At 53.6% G+C, this 22,688-nt stretch overlaps 1 protein-coding gene across 3 annotated transcripts in view; it reads left to right on the plus strand.

Moving 5' to 3' along the window:
• Positions 1 to 6,937: 6,937 nt before the first annotated feature.
• Positions 6,938 to 22,688, plus strand: part of IGSF9 (immunoglobulin superfamily member 9) — a 54,738-nt gene continuing 38,987 nt past the window's right edge. For 2 of the 3 annotated variants that reach the window (XM_050929786.1, XM_050929789.1), the window contains exons 1-3: positions 6,938 to 7,052; positions 8,152 to 8,562; positions 9,646 to 9,837. In XM_050929786.1, the coding sequence (XP_050785743.1) occupies positions 8,505 to 8,562; positions 9,646 to 9,837 (250 nt within the window). In that variant the 5' untranslated portion in view covers positions 6,938 to 7,052; positions 8,152 to 8,504. Of the gene's footprint in view, positions 7,053 to 7,433; positions 7,488 to 8,151; positions 8,563 to 9,645; positions 9,838 to 22,688 lie in introns of those variants that run through there. The other variant, XM_050929787.1, reaches the window with a different exon arrangement.

Consider the following 22,688-nt stretch of genomic DNA (forward strand, 5'->3'; position numbering starts at 1 on the left):
GAGACCCCAGGGGACTGGGTCTGGATTCACCAGGGAACTGGTGGGGAGAAGGGAGGGAAGGGGGAGAGAAAGGTTATTTTCTCTCTGTGTTAGGATTACTTTCTCTCTCAGGGAGAGTCTGGGAGGGGAAGAGAGAAGGAGGAGGGAAGGTGGATTTTCCTCTCTGTTTAAGATTCAAGAAGTTTGAATCACAGTGATCTTCCAGGGTAACCCAGGGAGGGGAAGTCTGGGAGAGGCAATGGTGAGGGAAAGGGTTTACTTTCCTTGTGTTAAGATCCAGAGGGACTGGGTCTTGGGGGTCCCCGGGCAAGGTTTTGGGAGGAACCAGGCACTGGAATTCCTGGTTGGTGGCAGCGCTACAAGTACTAAGCTGGTAATTGAGCTTAGAGGAATTCATGCTGGTGCCCCATCTTTTGGACGCTAAGGTTCAGAGTGGGGAATTATACCATGACAAAACCTGCTTTCTATTAATTTCATTTGGTGACCCCTAGTTCTTGTGTTATGAGAAGGAGTAAATAACACTTCCTTATTTACTTTCTTCACACCAGTCATGATTTTATAGACCTCTATCATATCCCCCCTTAGTCGTCTCTTTTCCAGGCTGAAATGTCCCGGTTTTATTAATCTCTCCTCATATGGCAGCCATTCCGTACCCTTAAATCATTTTTGTTGCCTTTTTCTGTACCTTTTCCAATTCCGATATACCTTTTTTGAGATGGGGCAACCATATCTGCACAGAGTATTCATGATGTGCGCGTACCATGGATTTATATAGAGGCAAGATGATATTTTTTTCTTATTCTCTATCCCTTTCTTAAAGATTCCCAACATTCTCTTCACTTTTTTGATGGCCGCTGCACACTGAGTGGATATTTTTAGAGAACTATCCACTCTGAGCCCAAGATCTCTTTCTTGAGTGGTAACAGATAATTTAGACCAAATCATTTTATATGTAATGTTGGGATTATGTTTTCCAATGTGCATTACTTCATCTGCCATTTTGTTGCCCAGTCACCCAGTTTTGTGAGATTCCTTTGTAACTCTTCGGAGTATGCTTTGGACCTAATGATCTTGAGTAGTTTTGTATCATCTGCAAATTTTGCCCCTCGCTGTTTCTCCCTTTTTCCAGATTAGGGGTTCTCAGGACAAATTTTTAGGTGGCCTGAGAGTGCGGCCACCAACTCTTGCTGGTGGCTGCTCTCATTTTTTCCCTAAAATACTTGATTAGCTTTAGGAAAAACTAATAAATATGCACATATACATGTCCAAATGATTGTAATTTATTCATTGCTGGGTAGTAAGTCTGTTGTGAAAAGTGATACTTGTATGTTTGTTAATATCACTTTTCACAGCAGACTTACTCAACCCTAGCAAGCCTGGGGACAAATTAAACCCTAGATGGGGGGCACTCAGCTCCAGAGACAGGAGGTACTCCCAGCCTGGGGGGACACTCCCAGTCTGGGGGAGGGGACACTCTCATCCCTTGAGACAGGGGGCATTCACAGTTCCCAGGAGATGGGGGGAGCACTCACAGGCCCAGTGATGGGGAGGGGCACTCACAACCCCAGGGGATGGTGCCACTCACAGCCCTGGGGGGAGGGCACTCCCATCCTTGGAGATGGGGGGGCACTCACAACCCCAGGGATAGGCATTGTGGCAGGGTATCCCAGCCCCAGGAGATCTGCAGGAGGTGATCCTGGCCCCAGGAGGAAGGCAGGCTGATCAAGAGTTCTGTGCTTCCCTGGGGCGCAGGGCCAGGTGGGATGTGAGTCTCAGGGGCCATCTGAGGCATACGGCCCTCCCAAGGCTGCAGTGCGGGAGCCTGCTCCTGCAGGCCTTACAAAGTGCTCAGCAGAAATGGGCAGCACCTGTCTCTGGTCAGAAACACCAAGCCCTCAGCTGCCCAAGCTCACTGCCCCCTGCTGCTTGGTACATCACAGGCTCAGGCTGAAATTCTCAGGGAAGGGATGTGTTCTTTGGGGATAGGAAGAAGTCAGCTGCCCCCTGCCTCCCACCTCTCCCCCAGCCCTGCATCTCCTGAGGAAAGCAGGGCAAACTCCACTCCAACGCACCAAAGGCAACCAGGGAGTGCACCCGCTGCTGCAGCCCTTGGGAGGGCAATGGCCCTGTGCTGTACTCCCCATCCTGGCAGAGGCAAGGGGAGGGCTGACCTCTCTGCAGCATGCTGACTCAGGTAGATCCAACATGCCAGGCTTTCTGGGTACTGTGCTGCCCTGCTGGGGAGATTTGGTCATGGAACTCACTTCCCCTAAGCAGCTGCTTCTGAAAATGAATCTACCCTCTTTTGCTTAAGACAGGCTGGCAGCACTAGGAAGGATGCTGCTCCCATAGTCATCAGGGCACATTGAAATGTTCCATCTGGGCCTGGCCTCACCTGGCCATTGCAGCCAAATGGCTGCAGTTGTTCCAGAACCCCTCCAAGGCCCAGTCGTGCCAAGTGCATGGCATGGCATGTCATGTGCAACCTGACACATCGCTGCTATCTCCCATCTCTGCTCCGGGCAGGAAAACGGGTCATGGCTCTGCTGAGCACAGCACTTAGATCTACGCTGGGAACAGCTGCTAGGGAGCCGATGTTGCTGGAGTAGTAAAGTTGTAACCCTGTCACCCTACCCTCAAGAGCAAAGATTCATGGATTCTGAGGCCACAGGGGACCAGTGTGATCATATTCTAGTCTGACCCCTGTACAACACAGGTCAGAGAACTGCCCCAACTAATTCCTAGAGGAGAGCTGTTAGAAATACATCCAAACTTGATTTAAAAATTGCCAGTGACAGAGAATCTACTACAACCCTGCCTAAATTGTTCCAATGGTTAATTACCCTCACAGTTAACAATTTACACCTTATTTCAATTCTGAATTTGTCTAGCTCCTCCTCCAGCCATTGAATCATGTTAGATTTTTCTCTGCTACTTGAAGAGCTCATTAGTAAATATTTGTTCCCCATGTAGGTACTTACAGACTGTAACCAGGTCACCCTTCAACCTTCTTTTTTTTTAAACTAAACAGATTGAGCTCCTTGAGTCTATCACTATCAGGACTGTTTTCTAATCCTTTGATCATTCTCATGACTCTTCTCTGAACCCTCTCCAACTGATCAACATCCTTCTTGAATTGTGAACACCGGAGCTGGACACAGGATTCCAGCAGCGGTCACACTAGTGCCAAATACAGGGGTAAAATAATGTCTCTATTTCTACTTGAGATTCTCCTGAGTAGGCATCCCAGGATCACATTAGCACTTTTAGCCACAGCATCGCACTGGGTTCTCATGTTCAGCTGATTATCCACCAAAACCCCCAAATCTTTTTCAGAGTCACTGCTTCCCAGGGTAGAGTCCCCCATCCTGTAAGCATGGACTACATTCTTTGTTCCTAGATGCATACATTTACATGTAGCCATATTAAAATGCATATTGTTTCCATGTGCCCAATTTACCGATTGATCCAGATTGCTCTGTGTCAGTGACCTGTCCTCTCCATTATTTGTCACTCCCCCAATTTTTGTGTCATCTGCAAACTTTATCAGTGATGATTGTAGGTTTTCTTCCACGTCATGGATAAAAATGTTAAATAGTCTGGGGCCAAGAATCAATCCCTGCGGGACCCCACTGGAAACACACCCATTCAATGATGATTCTCTATTTACCGTTACATTTTGAGGCCTATCAGTTACCAGCTTTTAATCCATTTCATGTGCATCATGTTAATTTTATATCATTGTCATTTTTTGATCAAAATGTTGAGTGGTACCAAGTCAAACACCTTACAGAAGTTCTATTACATCAACACTGTTACCTTTCTCAACCAAACTTGTAATCTCATCAGAAAAAGACATCCAGTTGTATGCACAGGATCTATTTTCCATAAACCCATGTTGACTGGCATTAATTCTATTACTCTCCATTAATTCTTTATTAATGGAGCCTTGTATCAGCTGCTCCATTATCGTGCCCTGCTCCCAGCCAGCACATACCGCTGGGGAGACAGCGGCATAACTAAGCCTGAGCTCAGCTACCAGGGCAGTGAGTGACCCTGCTTCATGAGTTGCCAGAGCGCAAAGCAGCCCCATGGGGATAGCTCCTGAGAGAGAAAGAGACAGAGACAACCCTAGGCACCCATTGTCTCCACTGTACCCTAAGCCCTTTCCATGTATGCAACCAACAAGGACAGCTCCAGGGAAACATGCATCACCTTGAATCCCAGGCAGGGCCTCATACAGGGCAGATAGGCACCTCCTGGCATCAGTTCATACAACCGTGATTCCTCAGATATGGACCTCTGGAGAATATATATCACTGGACACCTTCACTATCTATCCAACCATCTATCCCCTACACATCCACCTACCTATCCCTATACACCTCCTCTATCTCTATACCTATCTATGCCCACACCCTTGCTCTACTGGTTTGGTAATAGTCTGGAGCCCATCATGCCTCTTGTGTGCGCGCGCACGCACGCACACACACACACACACACACACGAAAGTCAGCTCTGTGTGAGAGGATTTACCCAGCACTCACGTGCACAGCCCCTTTGGGGAATAAACCCAAAATAATACTGTCTTGTGTTGCATATAAAATTCTGCACAGCACAAGCTCATAAACATTTGCCCTCTCCCACAATGTGCAGAGAGATACACACAGCTTCTTGCCTTGCCCCTACCAATTAGAAATTGCACAAACTAGATTTAATAATAAACAAAACACATTTATTATCTATAAAAGGCTGATTTTAAGAGATTATAAGGGATAGCAAACAGAACATAGCAGATTACTGAGCAAATAAAATAAAACGCATACTAAGGTTAAGATCTTAAAGAGACTGTTTTTAAGAGTAATTTCTCACCCTAAATGTTATTTTAGGCAAGTTGTAGAGTTTCTGTAGCTTAGCGTTCCAGTTATTTCTTCTTATAGACTGGACCCCTGTCTGAGTCCGGACTCACCCCTGCCTTTCCCCTCAGGTTAGTTCCTTTGTCCCTTCAGGTACTTTCAGCAGGCTTTCTTCTTGGGTAGGCAATGGTGGAGAAAGTCCTGTTTTCCTTACTCCCCAGCCTTAAATAAGATTTACATAAGGCAGGAATCTTTTGTTTCCCTGTCTTGATGTCCCCCTCCATTTAGTGGAAAATTATTAGAAGTCCAAGATAGGGTATAGTACCAAGTGACAGGACCACCTGACCTAGTAGTGTCACAGCTGTGTCCCCGGACACCTCTCAGGAAGGAGAGAGTATCTTTAAAGTCTTATTGTGTCTTCCTGGCCCATCAAAGCTGATGGCCTGTTGTCTGGTAGGGGTCTCCCAAATACACACACAGCTGTGATTGTTACACAGTCAATATTCCTAACTTTAGATACATGCATACAAACTGAATAATTGCATTCAGTAAATCATAACCTTTCCAATTATGTCTTACATGAGCCATCTTGCATAAAGTATCTTAGTTATGCCATATTCATATTTAACTATATTTCTATAAAGAATATGTAGCGTAACATCACAACTACGAATTGCACAGGGCATGGAGGAGTGTGCCCACCCAGCATGACAAGATGAGTGTGTGCAGGCTTGTAGTTGCCTTGGTGTCAGGATATGAAAGAGACAAGATGGTGAGATAATACCTGTTCCTGGACCAGCTTCTATTGGTGGAAGAGACAGACACAAGCTACACAGAGTCCTTCAGGTCTGGGCTGTGTGGCATGTGTGTGAGAATGCAAGGTGCCATGAGGCCTACTGGGCAACAGCTTGGAGTGGGGGAAGAGCCCGTTCAAGGCAGCTGGGGCAGGAGAATGGGAGATCCCCATCCCGGTGACAGGCAGGATGAGGGGAGACAAATCTGGTCCCTCCTAAGCTTCTGTGATTCTCATGGCTAGGTCCCGAGCAGCCTTTGGCTTACCTTGGGGGCAGCTGGGTTAGAACATCCCCAGGATGGCAAAGCCCAGCTGGCTCCCCCCCACACACCCTTCCTAGCCAGGGAGAGGAGAACTCACTCCTAATCACCAGTGCCTGGTTCAGTCTCGTTTCAAATGTCGCAAAGCAGTGAGGCAGGTGGATAGTCTCCCAGGCCAGTGGCTTCTCTCTCTGCAGGGGGGAGGGGCTGTTCAGGGGAGGGCGCCCTGCATGGGGCCGGACCATCTGCTGGTAACTCCCCAGCCGACAATGCACCACTCTGCGGCTGGGCTGGGGGGCGGCCCTGGGGTTTGACTGGGAACGCAACCCTGGTGTAGCTAAGACCCCACTGCCCGGCGCTAGCAGCAATGTCTCCAGCCGCACACGCTCACATCCCAGCTCCCTGCTAGTCGGGGAAGTTGAGGCACCGAGAGAGGACGCGATTCGCCCGAGGTGCCAGCGCTAGGGCCCGAAGCCAGGAGCCCGGATTGGTCCCGGCACCTGGTCAACGGCTTCCCACGCTCAGCCCGGGGGTCCCGGCTGGCTGCGCCGCCACCCGCTGGCTCAGATCGGAGCCAAGCGACCGTCACACGCCCCCTGCTGCGCTGCCAGGGCGGCGATGACCGAGACCCCGGCCCGGCCCGCGGTGCTGGCCCGTCGGGTCCCGTGCGCGGCGCCCCCGCGCTGTGCCAGCGCTCCCCGCGCAGGGCGGACGCAGCCACCAGGCGGAGCCCGGGACCGGCGCAGCGAGCCGGGAGGGCGGGCCGGACGCGGAGGGCGCCCGGAGCTCTCGCAGGGCATTGGCTGTCCCCATGGCAACGGGCGGCTTGTGGGGCGCGGAGGCGCCGCCCCCTATTGTGTTGCTGGGTCCGAGCGGGCTGTCGGGATCGGGGCCACGGGGACCCGGCGAGCTCCCTCCTGCGCGTCCCGGGCTGGGGATGAGCGCCTGGGCCCCGGCAGCTCGCGCGGCGCCGGATGCGGGCGCCCGGGAGAGGCCCCTGCCGGCCCCGAGGCGTGTCCGGGCGCAGGCCGGGGGGACTGGCGCCCGGACCATGGCGCCGAAGCTGCGCTAGCGCTCGAGGTGCGCGGGGCGCCGCGCTGCCAGCGGAGGAGCCTCGTGTGCCCATGGCGAGCGCGCGTGCAGGTACCCGGGGGGCGCCGGGGCCGGACTCCTGGGTTCCATTCTGGCCCGGGGGAGGGGGTGTCTCTAGGTAGCAGGGATGAGGGTTGGGAGGAGCCCTGGGTTCTGTCCCTCCGCTTGGCCGTTTGTAGTGACCCAGCCTGGGGGGGAGGCGCTGTGAACACGGGAGGTGCGAGGGAAGAGGCTGCGGTGGGGGGCGAGCCTGGCCAATGGGGGCTGCCCGCGCCAGACGCCACCGTGTTTGTTTTTGAATGTTTTGCACCAGCGATGGCTGCGGGGCGGGGCGGGGGTGGCTGGGCGTGGGCAGGGGCTGGACTTTGCCGTTGGCTGCAGGCACATTCGATCCCCGCAGGAAAGTGAGTTTGTTTTCCGCATAAAAGCAAGGAAGGGCCCTGCAGGGCAATCGGATCCGGGACCTAGAACAAAGGCAGCGGCTAGGTAGGAGCTCGGCTTAGCGCTGCTCCCCTTGCATATGCCCAGGAGCACTGGCTCCTGGCAATGCTAGGGACAGGGAATGGGGCTGGTGGGAAGGGACAGTGAGAGCCTCCCCTGTCGACATCTTCCAGGCCACATGCCTGGATCCCAGCACGAGGGCAGTAGGCCCAATGCTGCACCAGGGCACTGAGCGGGCACTGCACCAGGTTCCTGCTGGGCATATGCTTCTTATTAATGGAGTCATCAGCTGGGAAGAGCCCCAGCAAAACAGAATGCAAAGGCTCCCAGCTACCAGAGGACTGGAGGAGCAGGGCTGTTCCCCCACCCCCATATCCAGGGGTCCCTGGGCTGGGGATAGGTAATGTTCCTGAAGGGACAGGGTGGCTGAGGGCTCCGTGCCTGTCCCTAAGAGGGCTCTTGCTGTACCCAGAAGAGCACAGACTCTGGGGGAACTGGGTGAGAGAGAAGTGATGAAAAGAGACGAGCATCCTGTGCTGCTGTTAACAGAGCAGGGGGAGAAAGGGGTGCAAATAGGAGGCAGATGCTTTGTGAGCACTTGGCTGTGCAGTATCTAGCTGAGGCAGGGACATGCTGGGACTCCTGGCCCCTCTGCTTGGCCCAGGTGTTGAGCTGCTCCCTAAGGGCTTTGTGCTGGTTTATTTCCTAGGTGTTTCTCCAAGCTCCCGATAGCCCGCAGGAGACCAAAGGGCAGCTGGGAGCTGAGACAAGCTGGATCTTGCCTGGACTGCAGCGCCCAGTCTGTGCTAGCCAAGGGCTCCTGGTTTGAGGAGCTGCATTTTCCAATCAGGCCACCAGAGCACAGAACCTAGGAACAGTGCCAAGGAGTCCTGTGCTCCTGGCCCTAACGGGCCCCATCTGGGGGCCACCAGACCCTTCTGCCTCATTGCACAGCCATTCAGTCCTTGCCTCTCAGCCCCGGCCTGGTCTCTAATTGAGCAGTGCGGCGAGCCGGAGGACTTGGGGCAGGTGGTGCGACGTGGTTGTTGGGGGAGCTGTGCTATGAATTGGTGTTTATGGATTGCCTACCTCAGCCTGTCCGCCAACAACTTTGCTGAAGGTAAGCGGGTGCACATGGCATGCTGTATTGTCCACAGCTGTATGCACCAGGGACCTGACCCGGAGCCACTGAACCCACTATCTGTGGCTTTGAATTGGATTTGATCAGGCCTCAGAGCTTGGGGTGTGCAGTGGGGAGGGTGCAGGTGCTGCTGAAGTCATGATTAGAACAGCAAAGAAGGCTAATGTTCCTCTGGGGGACCATGTTCATGGAGAGCAGAGACAGTGCTGAACTGCCAAAGAGGAGGGGATGGGAGGGATTACTGGGGAGGTGGTGCCCTGCCCTGCTGCCCAGGCAGGAGGTTACATTAAGGGAGCTGCACTGGGGATGCTCAATCTCACTGACCATAACAACTGGATCCCTGAGGGCCCCTGGTGCTGCCCCTGCCCTAGAGTTCCAGCAAGCAGCCTGCAGGGCTGTTCGAGAGAGTTATTTCCTGCTGCAGAGGGCCTGGGGTCGGAAATGCAGTAACCCCCCACACACTTACTCTATTCCTTTCTCTTTGGCCATTTATTATGCAGTGATATAGATGTGGAGATCTACAAACTTTGTATCCAGGCATAGCTCTAAAAAGGAGAGCAAAGATGGTGCTCTTCCTCTGTGAAGGGTGCTGGGATGTGGGGATGGAACGCACTGTTTTGTTGTGGCACACACAGCAAAGCCGGACAGGGCAAAGTGTTAGCTCTCACCTTCTCCTGCCTTTTGAGACCGTGAGCTGCACCCCACGGGGTTCCCTCATCCTCAGCAGAGCAGTGTGAGGCACTCTCCAGGAGTCACTCTCCTGGAGTCACTCATGGCCCAGAAGCCGTTCCCTTTCAGGGTTTTTGATCCTGCTCTGAGAGCGCCATGCCAGGATGCTAGGTGTGATGGGCCCTGCCACGCTGCAGGGTATTGGGCTGGGCAGGGCACACAGGCTCCGCTTGCATAACTTGGACACCTGTGGGGCTTGGCTGGCTGATGCGGGGCCTATTGGTGCTGTGTCTGAGCTCCAGGATATTGCAAGGGCTCCACTGGAGACTGTGGGCTGCAGCTCATGGGACATCCTCCCCATGAGCGTGAAATCTCCTTGTGCTGGCCCTGCAGGTAACAGCCAGGTGGAGTCTCAGGCTGTGGTTGGGCGTGTTGGAGAGAGCGTGATCTTGGGCTGTGACCTCCTGAATGCAGAGGAGGCACGCTCCCATCTCTACGTGATCGAGTGGGTCCGCTTTGGCTTCCTCCTCCCTATCTTCATCAAGTTTGGGCTCTATTCCCCACGCGTCGATCCGGAGTTTGTAGGTGAGTGCATGCTGGGACAGCAGTGGAAAGGGGAACCCACTGGGAGGACCCGGGGACTGGGAGGTGGCGGAGGGAACGCTGGTATATATGGAGGTAGGGAAAGTTGAGGGGAGGGGCTGGGATGTAGCGGACAGAATGCTGGTGTACATTGGGGTAGGAGAAGTCAGGGGTGGGGCTGGGAGTTAGCGAAGGGGATGTTGGTGTATATCGATGCAGGTGAAGTCCAGGGGGAATGGGATGCAGCAAATGTATATCAGGGTAGGGGAAGTTGGGGGTGGGGCTGGGAGGTAGCGGATGGGACACTGGTGTATATTGAGAATGGAGAAGTCTTGGGGAAGGGGGGGCTGGAGTGTAGTGGGGTGGGACAATCGGGGGGGCTGGGATGTAGTGGAGGGGATGCTGGTGTATATGGAGGTAGGGGAAGTTGGGAACAGGGCTGGGACGTAGCAGAGGGGATGCTGGTGTATATGGAGGTAGGGGAGGTTGGGGGTGTGGCTGGGATGTTGCGGAGGGGACACTGGTATATATGGAGATAGGGAAAGTCGGTGGTGGGGCTGGGATGTAGCAGAGGAGCTGGTGTATATAGAGGTAGGGGAAGTTGGGGACAGGGCTGGGACATAGTGGAGGAGATGCTGGTGTATATTAGGCTAAGAGAAGGCTGGGGGAGAAGGAAGGCTGGAACGTAGCGGAAGGGACACTGATGTATATAGAGCTAAGGGAAGTCGGGGGGCTAGGGCGGCTGGGATGTAGCGAGGAGGGGCTGGTGTATATCAGGGTGGGACAGTCAGATGTAGCGGAGGGGCGCTGGGAGGTGTCTGAGGGGACGCTGGTGTATATCGAGGTAGGGGAAGTCGGGGGTGTGGCTGGGACGTAGTGGAGGGGACGCTGATGTATATGGAGGTAGGAGAAGTCGGGGGTCTGGCTGGGATGTAGCAGAGCGGACACTGGTGTATATGGAGGTAGGGGAAGTCAGGGTTGGGGCTGGGACTAGTGGAGGGGACACTGGTGTATATGGAGGTGGGGGAAGTCGGGGGTGGGAGTGGGATTTAGCAGAGGGGACGCTGGTGTGTGCGGAGGGAGGAGATGTCCGGGGCGCTGGGAAGTGTCTGAGGGGACACTGGTGTATACGGAGGTAGTGGAAGTCGGGGGTGGGGCTGGGACGTAGTGGAGGGGACACTGGTGTATACGGAGGTAGGGGAAGTTGGGGGTGGGCTGGGACGTAGTGGAGGGGACACTGGTGTATATGGAGGTAGTGGAAGTCGGGGGTGGGCTGGGACGTAGTGAAGGGGACACTGGTGTATATCGAGGTAGGGGAAGTTGGGGGTGGGCTGGGACGTAGTGGAGGGGACACTGGTGTATATCGAGGTAGACGTCTGGCAGGGTGGAATGTAGCAGAGGACATGCTGGCCTGTCTCAGGGCTGGAGGCTCCCTAGGTGGGATGCAGTGATGGGGGAGCAGTAGGGCAGTGGCTGGTTCTGTGGTATTTGATCCAGTGGCTGAGGTGCAGTCGAGTGTCTGGGCTTACACAGCTGGATGGTGTTTGCCTTCCCTGAGGCGAGCTCATCCCCCTCTGGGGCCCAGAGGAGTTTCCTGGCAGGAGCCCAGGGTTCCTCCCATGACTGCAGTATCTAGTGACTGGCCAGGCCCCAGGAGGGTGAGGCCGTGGCATTCCCTGTGCTGGACTTGCTCTGAGTCTTCCTGCTTGTACAGCGCACTAGTGCTCTGCCTGCCGCACACTCCTCCCTGCCCCCCCGGCTGGGCCCCAGCCGAGGGCTGCTGCTGTCAGGCTGCATTAGTCATGCCCCATGGGCTGCGTGGTACATCAGGCAGGGCTTTCCCCCTGCCCAGGGCGCTGAGGGAAGGGATGGCCATGGGGCAAGGCAGGGAGGTGAAGGGGTCCATCCCTGCAGCTTGGACTGACTGGTCCGACTGTCTCTGCTGGTAGAGATGGGGGTGTGGAGCAGGTGGGGGGGGAGGAGGGTGTCTGTGAGGGGCTGCATGGCACCAGGCGGGGTTCCCTCGCCCACCCTCATGCCTAAGGCTTTGTGCTGAGGAGAGTGGGGAAGGCAAATCTGGCCTTAGCCACACACAGCCCAGCTGATGGCTGAGTGTGGGGGAGGGGATGGGGCTGTGCACACAATAATGGTCACCTGCTGTGGCAGGAAACTCCCATTGCGTGACCCTCCCCTTATTGATGTGTTGGTGGCCTCTGCTTGCCAGGAGACTCTCCTCCCTCCAGCCTGGGAACAGGCCTGTCTGGGGCTGCGTGAGACAGGTGCACTGCCAGGCTCTGAGCCTGTGTCCATGCACAGCATCACCTGTCTGCGCTGAAGTGAGAGTGTTTCAGTGGCTCGGTGGTACATCTTTGCCTTGCATCGGAGTGTACTAGTCTCTCCTGGGCTGTGTCTTGCTACCCAACGTGCATGCGTCCTGCTCGGCGCAGGGCGAGAGGGAACCAGGAGGAAGTGTCTTACCCTGCACTTCCCCAGCCAGAGCTGCCAGAGACCCGTGTTTTCGGGGCTCGGCTCTGGAACAGCGCAGCAGGCCACACGAGGAGCTGGACTCCCTGCAGCACAGAACCTTGCGGGGGGCACATGGGGCTGGGGCTGCTGGGAGAAGGGCAGGCAGCAGATTTAGGTCCAGGCCTGAACAAGCCGCTGGCCCCTTTGTGCTGTGTGCAGGAGATGGGTGCCTCAGGCCTGGGCCACACAAAGGTTCTTTCTTGCTAGGATCAGAGGTCAGATTGACAATGCTCCTGGGATCTTTGTTCCATTATAATCCCAACTGGGGCCTGCTGCTGCTGGGGGAAATTCATGCCTGGACGCCAACTGCCACCTGGGGCTCCTGGATGAGCTGGGATCCTGTGGGAGCCCTTGGCACAACCTTGAGTGTGGACTTGTGTGTGACAGTCACAGCCCGTTCCCTTCCCCAACTGCACTGCTCCTGCATCACAGCCCTCGGCCCCGTGTTACCCCCCACACACACACACACTTCTCTTCACAGCCTTCTGGCTCCTGTTACAACCTCTGAGCTGCCCCATCCACAGTGCCCTGTGTCACAGCTCCCCTCCCGAGTCACAGCCCCCCTAATCCCATCTACACTGTACCTGCATCACCATCCCCACAGCCCATCTGCACTTCTCTTCACAGCCCCCCATCCCTGGGTCCTGTTACAATGCCCCCTCACCCATACATACTGCCCTGTGTCACAGCCCACCTCCCGAGTCACAGCCCCCGCAACCCCATCTACACTGTACCTGCATCACCATCCCCACAGCCCACCTGCACTTCTCTTCACAGCTCCCCCATCCCTGGCTCCTGTTACAATGCCCCCCTCTCACACACACACACACACACACACACACACACTGCTTTGTGTCACAGCCCCCTACTCCTGTGTTACACCCCCCCCCGTGCCCCATCCACACTGCCCCTGTATCCCAGCCCCTGCTCCACGCGCACTCTCTGTGTCACACTCCTCTGCCCCATCCATGCTGCCTTGTGTCACAGTGCTGCCCATCAGCTGCACCTACCTGGTATGTCCAATATTCCCTGCTCCCCACTCCACCCTTGTTGCCCTGAGTACCAGACAGCTCCCCTTACAGGAGAGGACTAAGTCCGACAACACCATGGAACTGGGCACTGTCCTGCCTGTTCAGGCCCCAACCAATCGCAGCTCTGAGTGTCACTCAGTGTTTGGGGACAAACAAAACTAAAATCTCCTTGGGAGACACAGACACACATACACACCCCTCTCCCTCTCCCAGGCCAGCCCTGGGTTAGGATCTCTGTGCCTGAAGGGTCATCGACACACACACCCCCACCCTGCGCGCGCACACAAACACACACTCACACTGGGGCTGAGCCAGCCTTTCTCCACACTTTTATGGCTTGACTGCTGCTGGAGCCCTGGGGCTGTGTGTGCTGCCTGCTCAGCCCTGCCTGGTGGGTCACTTGAAGGTTGAGCTTGGGAAGGGGATTTCGGCAAAGCTGCTAATTGGCAGTACTGGGCGGAGTGGGATTTGAAGCGAAGCTGCTGGAGAGGGGACAGTGGCGTGGGAGGGGGATGTTCTCCAACTCAGAGGGTATTTAAAGTGGAACAGTGGCAGATTTTCGGGGCTCTTTGCAAACACAGAGCCGTGAGCAACAGGATCTTCTCTTAATGAAAGGGAAAGGATTGGTTTCTGTTGCAGGGAATGCTGAAAGCTTTGGCTTGGGGCGGAGTCGGAGGGCTGGCTATGGGGCTGGAGAGTGACGGCCCTGAGACCAGGGCTGAGACTGGTGGTACTAACACATCCCAATAACGCAAACCACATTCCAATAAAGATCTGTTACAGCCAGGCTGCAGGGGGCAGGGTGGGATAGAGCTGGGGCACCCAAACTTTGCCCAGACAAGGCTGCATTGGCAAGCTATAGCAGGAGTATCCCTCCAGCGTGAGCAGGGCTGGCTGCAAAAATATTGCTGGACTTTGTTTCAAAAGCAAAAATAAAAAAAAAGTAAATCCCTCCTGTGCCCAAGCTGTCCAATGAGAGCTGGTGTCTTGGACACCAAAATGCAGACCAAGAAAAGCCTGTGGCCAGCAGGGTGGCCCTGCACCCACGGAAATCGCAGCTTTCAGCATGGGTTGAGGTGGGGAGGATTTAGGCGAAAAATGAGCATTATTTTAGCCAGCTGTAAGCATGGGAGAGACACTGCAGTGGGGGAGTGGGGAGTTGGCCCAGCTCTGCTGCTCAGCTGACAAGTATGTGCTGCCCCTAGGCTCCTGGGCTCTCCCGCCCACTCTCATATTACCCAGCAGGAAAGACTCTGCCTTCTGAACGGAGCTAATTCCACCTGTCTGTCTCCTAACGCCTTTAACCCCATCCCCATGCTACAGGCATGTTTGTCACTGGTTAAGTGCCTAGCTCCCTGGAACCATAATGCAGTGCCAACCTGTCAATGCCTCATCCTCCCATGACATGATCCTGGGTCTGTAGGTCTCTTGGAGGAGGATTTAAAAGCCTTGGTTTCTGTCTGCTTTGTATAGGCAGTTCAAGATCCCAGGCAATTCCTTTTGACACTAAACGTTTGCTGTGTTGACTAGTTGCCACCTCCCCAGAGGTGGCTGCACTTCAGTACTTCTGTATGCATCAGCCCTAATGCAGGTGCAGTGCCATGCATGGAAGCATGCACCAGTGGGAGAGACCACGTTGGGGGGGATGATGTATTTCTGGGTGGATTGGGATACTGACAGGATTTCTCTGCTCCCAATAGTGATTGCAATAAGAGCACATTTCCTCCCTCCCCCAGTCAGCTCTGTGGAATGCAGCAATTCCCAGCAGACCTGCATGCTCCAGGAGCTGCTCCTGTGGGCGCAGTGGCAACACAACTGGGGAGAAGTTGCAGTTGGCCACACTGGGACAAAAGGGCCACCCAGGGAAGGACAGCGAGAGGTTTGCAGAGCCCCTCTCCTGGTCCTGATGAGGGAAAAAGATGAGCCTGGTTTGACTCATGGAGTGCATGGAGAGAGCCTGTGGGCTGGCACATGGAAAAGCTGGTTGGCTGGATAGATACTGACCAGAGGGATCCAATTAAGGGCAGAGGGGGTGCAGCTGTGAAGTCATTGGCCCCAAGGCACAGTTGCAGTGGGATGGGCTGCTGCCAGAGGCGCTCGGCCCAGAGTTGTGCTGGGGGGAGGGTGCTGGGCCCAAGGCTGAGCCATGCTGGCAGGATGGGGCAGGGCTGGGGACTGGACCCAGGGTAGAGCCAGGAGCAGGCAGGGGAGGGCTGGGCCCTGGACAGAGCCATGCTGGGAAGAGGGGAACTGGGATGGTGCTGGCCCAGGGCAGAGCTGTGCTGGCGGGAGAGGGCAGGGCCGGGGGCAGAGCTGTGCTGAGGGGAGGGGCTGGAAGGGCACTGCGCCCAGGGCAGGGTCCTGGGGCTGCTCAATGACACCCTTGTTCCCATGGCAACTGGCTGCTTATTTTCAATCTTCCCTGGGGGATGGGAGTGAGTTAGGAGTGGGGTGGGGGCGGGGCCTGCCAAGGGGAAGTGCCTGTGGTTTCACCAGGGAGGTCAGGCTGGGATTTCAGTCCCATTGCCACAGTTCCCATGTGGTGCTTTTCAAACAGCTCCAGCCGTTGGTGGGAGCAGCTGGATGGGGGCCAGGAAGAATCTCACATACACCCCTGCATGTGGCATGCCCGTGAGCAGGGGAGGGCAATTGCTTAGGATGCGGCCGCTGCTGCTGGTGAGCCAGCTGCATCTGCTGGGCCTGGGGCAGGCCATGACTCTTGCTGTCTCCTGGAAGGCTGCTTCCTCCACGCTCGTATGTGCTGCTAGTCGGGCTCCCTGTGAAACAAGGTGGGGGCCAGGAGTCACTCTCCCTGCCCAAAAAGAACAGGAGTACTTGTGGCACCTTAGAGACTAACAAAGTTGGTTGAGCAACTCCCACCTTTTCATGTTCTCTGAATGTATAGCTATCTCCTCACTGTATGTTCCATTCTATGCATTCCGATGAAGTGGGCTGTAGCCCATGAAAGCTTATGCTCAAATAAATGTGTTAGTCTCTAAGGTGCCACAAGTACTCCTGTTCTTTTTGCAGATACAGACTAACACAGCTGCTACTCTGAAACCTAACAAATGTATTTGAGCATAAGCGTTCGTGGGGTAAAACCCACTTCATCGGATGGACACAGTGTGGAAAATACAGTAGGAAGCTATATATATATATACACAGAGAACATGAAACAATGGGTGTGACCATACATACTATAACGAGAGTGATCAGTTAAGGTTTGCTATTACCAGCAGAAGAAAAAAAAAACTTTTTGTTGTGGTAATCAAAATGGCCCATTTCCAGCAGTTGACAAGAAGGTGTGAGGAACATGGATGGGGGGGGATAAACATAGAGAAATAGTTTTAAAGATGCAGGATCTTAGTGCCACTAGACAAAGCAAGCCCTTCTTAATCTAGGCCCTAAAGCCTGAACCATGGACCCATGCCCCCTGTCCCTGCCTGGCAGCTGGGAGCAAGCACACCCAGACAGGACTGGCTAAGGCAGGACATGGAGTTCCTCTCTCCCTAGGGTCCTGTGGGGCTAGCGGCAGGTGTCCTGATCTTGCCAGCCTCTGTCTGCCTGACTTGGGGGTGGCTCCATGGGGGCTGCTTTGGGGTGGTGTTTCGAGGCCCCTGGGAATGAATTCAATTCAGACCAAGTTGCTGCCCAAGTGGTGTCTGCATCATGGACAAGGGTGAGCAGAGTGAGGTCCAGGGGAGCTCCTTCTGGCTCGCTGCAAGGAACTGAGTGTAGGGCACTGAGGGGGCAGCCGCTGAGCCTCGAGTAAATCCCCATCTCGGACAAGGATGCGGCACCAGTGCTGCTGCCTGGTGTGGATGTGAACAGTTCTTCCTCTCTCCCACTCTCATTTTCCTCCTCATTTCCCAATCTCTCCCATGTCAGTCAGTGCAGCCTCTGTTCCCCCAGCTACCCTGCTTTGCCCTCCTCTCCAGCCCGGACCTGCCACTCCTGCTGCCAGACACAGAAGCAGCTAATGGGGGGGCTGCAGCCTCCCTTGTATCCCTTTGAACAGTGGTTGCTAAGCAATGGGAGGATGGGGTTGCTAAGGTCAATGATGTTTTGTTGCCAATCCAATGAGGGGGAAGGAGTGGGCAGAGCCAGTGCAGGGGATTATGAAGGGGCTGGGGGAGGGGATTGGGGAGCGGTCCCCAGTCAGTCTTATTGCAGGGTTTAGTTCCTTCCAATGGGGCCTTTGTTTAGGAGCCTGGCTGCTGCTCCAGGGTGGGGGAGGGGATTCCCCTGGCGCTCCCGCCCACTCACTGACTCTGCTACCCACCCCCACCTGGCCCTGCCCATGTGTGATACCCATCACCCCTCCTCCTTGCCTGGAGGCCTCGGACCTCTCAGCTGGCAGGCACAGAAAGGGTAGAGTGGGGTGGGGGAGAAGGGGACTCCTGGATTCCAGGCAGCCCTGGGCCTACATTTGGGCAGTCCCACGAGCTGCTCTAATTGACCCAGGCTGCAGACCAGTATTGCTGGAGCATGTTCTCCTTTGCCAGGCAATTGCAAGGGGCTAGCAAAGGGCACGCTGGGCCTGTGCTGCACATACACTGGGCACCATTACAGCAGGGCTGGGATCCGGCCCCTTGTCTACACTGGCAGTTTGCCTCAGCTCCCCCAGGTGTAGCCCTTCTGGCAACCAGTCGCAGCCAGGGGAACACTAGGCATTCCAGCATTACTGGCTCACCTGGGCCTGCTCTGAGCAGGGTTAGGCCACGTGGCCGTTAATGCGCTACTGGCTGGTCTGTGCTGGAGCCCTTTGCCATGGGTGCCGCAAGTCCGGTCGTGGAGCTGAGAGTAAACTTGGATAAACTGAGTTTACCCACTTCTTGTTTGGGGACGGTGGCATTTAGCTTAGGTTAGTTTAGCCACTTCATTGTTTATCACTGCAACCCTGCACAGGGGCTGGTGCAGGGACAGGGAATCCCAGCAAAATGCTGGTGTGTACCCAGCCTGAGGGGATTGTGAGCGTAAGGCTTGAGGCAGAGGACTGGTGAGCACACACGTGTTCATGAGAGTGCAGGCAAGTCTAAGGGGTGGGGGAAGGCAGGGGAGTGTGTAGCAACCTGCCACCAGATCAGGAATGGGCCCAAATCCAGCAGGACATCCTTCTGGTGCACATCTAAGCCCTGTGACTGGGGTCTCTGTGACATACTGGCTGTGGCCACACTAGAAAGGGTTTGCCAGTAGAGGTTAGAATCATAGGGTTAGAAGGGACTGCAAAGGTCATCTAGTCTAATCCCCTGCCAAGATGTAGGATTTGTTGTGTCTAAACCATCCCAGACAGATGGCTCCAGCCTCTTTTTGAAAACCTCCAGTGGAGGAGCTTCCACAGCCTCCCGAGGCAGTCTGCTCTGCTGTCCTACTGTTCTTACCATTAGGAGGGTTTTCCGGAGGTTTAATCTAAATCTCTATGCTCTAGTTTGAACTCATTGCCTTTTGTCCTGCCCTCTGTGACAAAAAAGAACAACTTTTTTCCATCTTTTTAATGGCAGCCTTTCAAGTATTTGAAGACAGCTATCATGTCCCCCATTAATCTGCTTTTCCGAACTAAACATACCCAGTTCCTTCAGCCTTTGCTCAGATGGTTTGCATTCCATCCCTTTGATCATCTTTGTCACTTGCCTCTTGCTCCTTTCCAGTTTCTCTACATCCTTTATATACACTGGTGACCAAAATTGGACCCACTACTGCAGCTGAGGCCTAAACAGTGCTGAGTAGAGCAGTTCTATCACTTTCCATGGCTTGCATGGTATGCTTCTGTTAGTGCAACCTAAAATTGCATTTGATTTTTTTGCAACAGTTTTGCATTGCTGACTCCTGTTGAGTTTGTGATCCACCACAGCTCCCAGATCCTTCTCAGCAGTGCTGCTGCCAAGCCAGGTATCCCCCATTCTGTATTTGTGCATTTGCTTTTTCTTCTCTACGGGTAGCACCTTACATTTATCTTTGTTTAATTTCATTTTGTTGTCTGTAGCCCAGTTGTCTAATTTTATCCAGATCCTTCTGAATTTTAGCTCTAGCCTCCAAAGTGTTAGCAACCCCCTCTAGCTTTTTGTCATCTGCAGATTTGATCAGTATGCTGTCTAGCCTTACATCCACGTCACTGGTAAAGATATTAAATAACACTGAACCCAGAGCAGATCCCTGTGGAACCCCACTTGAGACCTCACTTCACTCCAACATCATGTGATTGCTTAACCCGGTGGTTCTCAAACTGTGGGTCGGGAACCCAAAGTGGGTCGCAGTCCCCTTTGAATGGGGTCGCCAGGGCTGTCTTGAACTTGCTGAAGCCCTTGAGTTGTAGCTTTGGCCCCCTTTCCCGGAGTGGTGGGGCTCAGGCTTTGGTCCCCCACCTGGGGCTCAGGTAGGTTCAGGCTTCGGTCCCCCCTCCAGGGGTCGTGAAGTAACTTTTGTTGTCAGAAGGAGGTTGTGATGCAATGAAGTTCGAGAACTCCTGGTTTAGCCAATTATATATCCACTTAATGGTAGTTCGGCCAAGCCTGCATTTCTCCGGCTTACTTATCTATCAGAATGTCATGTGGGACTGTCAAAAGCCTTGCTGAAATCCGGGTATATTTTGTCCACCAAAGAGTTACCCTGTCAAGAAGAAAATCAAGCCAGTTTGGTATGATTTGTTCTTGGTAAATCCATGCTGGCTGCTAGTGATCACTCCTTCATCCTCCAGGTATTTGCAGATTGAATGTTTTTACATTTCTCTAGTAGCTTCCCAGGTATTGAGGTCAGTCTGACTGGTCTATAGTTCCCTGGCTCCTCCTTTTCACACTTTTTAAAGATGGGGACTACGTTAGCCCTTGTCCTGGCTTCCAGGACCTCTCCTGTCATCCATGAATTTGTGAACATTATTGCCACTGGCTCCAAGATTTCTTCAGCTAATTCCTTCAGTACCCTCAGGTGAATAACATCCATCCCCACTCATTTGAATTCATTCAAATTGGTCAGAAGATCTCTGATATGTTCTTTACTTATCTAAATCTGCATCACTTCCCCTTTTTTGTCTTTGGTAACTTCGCAAGTCTCAGTTCCCCAAACCAAATGAACTACCCCATTAAAGGACTTTTTTGACAGTATAGCTCTGTCTGTTGGTCAGAGGTGTAGGATGGTTTCTACCCCACACTCCTAACAGAAACAGCTGTGCCAGCAAAACTTTGTAATGTGGATCTGGCCTTTGATAGCTTTTTAGGCCAAGGGAGTCTTGTGGAATGGGATTGTGCTGAGGTGGTGGAGAGTGTTTCTCAGTGAAGTGTGCGGTGATCCCATGTTGCAGAGTATTCCTCTCAACCTGCAGAGGCCTAGTACAGATCCCACCTCCATGTAGGAGAGGGATTGGGTGATGACCTGTCGCTTTGTGGGGCTCGGGGGTGTGCTCTGGCTCAGGGAAGGGATCACTCAGTGGTTTGAGCATTGGCCTGCTAAACCCAGGGTTGTGAGTTCAATCCTTGAGGCCATTTAGGGATCTGGGGCAAAAATCTGTCTGGGGATTGGTCCTGCTTTGAGCAGGGGGTTGGACTAGATGACCTCCTGAAGTCCCTTCCAACCCTGATGTTCTATGATTCTATGAACCCACGCATCCCGAGTCAGCACCATTGTTAAAATGGACAAGCCTCGGAGACTGCAAGGTGGGGAGGCCAGTGTGGGTGTGAAATGCGGGATAGTTGAGCAGTGACCTATGTTGAGAGAAAATGTGTGTGCTCACACACCTTTATATGGGTGTGTGCAGGTAGAGGTAGGTATATGTGTGTAAGAATCCTGGTGTGTACATACAGGAATGTGGCCACGGGCACGGATATGTTTGGTGTGCATGCTTATGGGTGGGTGGCAATACATATATGTTTGTGGGTTACATGCAAGTGTGTGCGCACACTTGTGCAGATATGGGTGTATGCATACACGTCCTAAGCAGATGTCTCTCTCTCCCTACCAGAGATGCTGTCTTTTTTTTTCTTTTTTTCTTTACACTTTGTTATCCATGAAAGCTTATGCCCAAATAAATCTGTTTGTCTTTAAGGTGCCACCAGACCCTCGTTGTTTTTGTGGATACAGACTAACATGGCTACCCCTCTGATACTTGTGTAGCTTGTCCTGCCAACGATGTATTATTGAATTGTACTGTATGTGTGTGCATATCAGTGTGTGAGCATAAAGACATGGGTCTGTATAGGTGAACAAAGTGTGTGTGGTGTATGTGTATTAGGGTGTGTGTGTATATGTCTGCACCTGTGTGTGTGTTGGGCTGATGTATAAGATATTGGTGTGTGTAGGTATATGAATCGGGTGCGTGTGTATCATGAATGTAGCAGTGTGTATTGGGGGGGTGTAGCATTGTGTATTGGGGTAGCTGTGTGTATTATGTGTGTGTCTAGCACTGTCTAGCAGGGTGTGTGTGTAGTGGTATGTATTGGAGTAACTGTATGAGGAGGATGTAGCAGTGTGTCTTTGTGGGGGGGCATGTAACAGCGTGTAGTGGGGGCAGCTGTGTGAATTGGTGATGTGTAGCCGTGTCTAACAGGGGAGGGGGGTTTAGCAGTATATATTGGGGATAACTGTGTATTGGGGTGTAGCAGTCTGTATTTGTGTAGGGGTGTGTAGTGGGGGTAGCTACTTGTATCAGGAGGATGTGTAGCAGGGGGTGTTTAGCAGCATGTATTGGGATAACTGTATAGGACGGCATAGCAGTGTCCATATGTGTGTGTCGGGGAGTGTAGCAGTGTATATTTGTGTCGAGTGTAGCGGTGTGTAGCTGGGTAGCTACGTGTATCAGGAGCATGTGTAGCAGTGTCTAGCGGGGAGCGTTTAGCAGTATGTATTGGAGTAACTATGTCTGGGACGGCGTAGCAGTGTCCATATATGTGTGTTGGGGAGTGTAGCAGTGTGTATTTGTGTCAGGGGTGTGGCAGTGTGTAGCTGGGTAGCTACGTGTATCAAGAGGATGCGTCAGAATCTAGTGGGGGGCGTTTAGCAGTATGTATTGGAGTAACTATGTCTGGGAGGGTGTAGCAGTGTCCATATGTGTGTGTTGGGGGGTGTGGCAGTGTGTATTGGTGTGAGTGGCAAGTAGCAGTGGGGTAGCTACGTGTGTTGCGGGGGGGGGGGTGTAGCCATACATAGCAGGGTGCGTGTACACGCAGTGCATCACAGCCCCTGCGCTGAACCAACTGCCCACTGCGCTCCTGAGCCGATTACGGCTCTGATAATAGCCCTGGGGATTAGGAAGTTGCATTTGCTGCTTCTTTAGGGTTCTTAGCCTCCTGCTCATGAAAGAGGCTGTGC

This window comes from Gopherus flavomarginatus, chromosome 20 (genome assembly GCF_025201925.1).
Source record: "Gopherus flavomarginatus isolate rGopFla2 chromosome 20, rGopFla2.mat.asm, whole genome shotgun sequence".
Lineage (NCBI taxonomy): Eukaryota > Metazoa > Chordata > Testudines > Testudinidae > Gopherus > Gopherus flavomarginatus.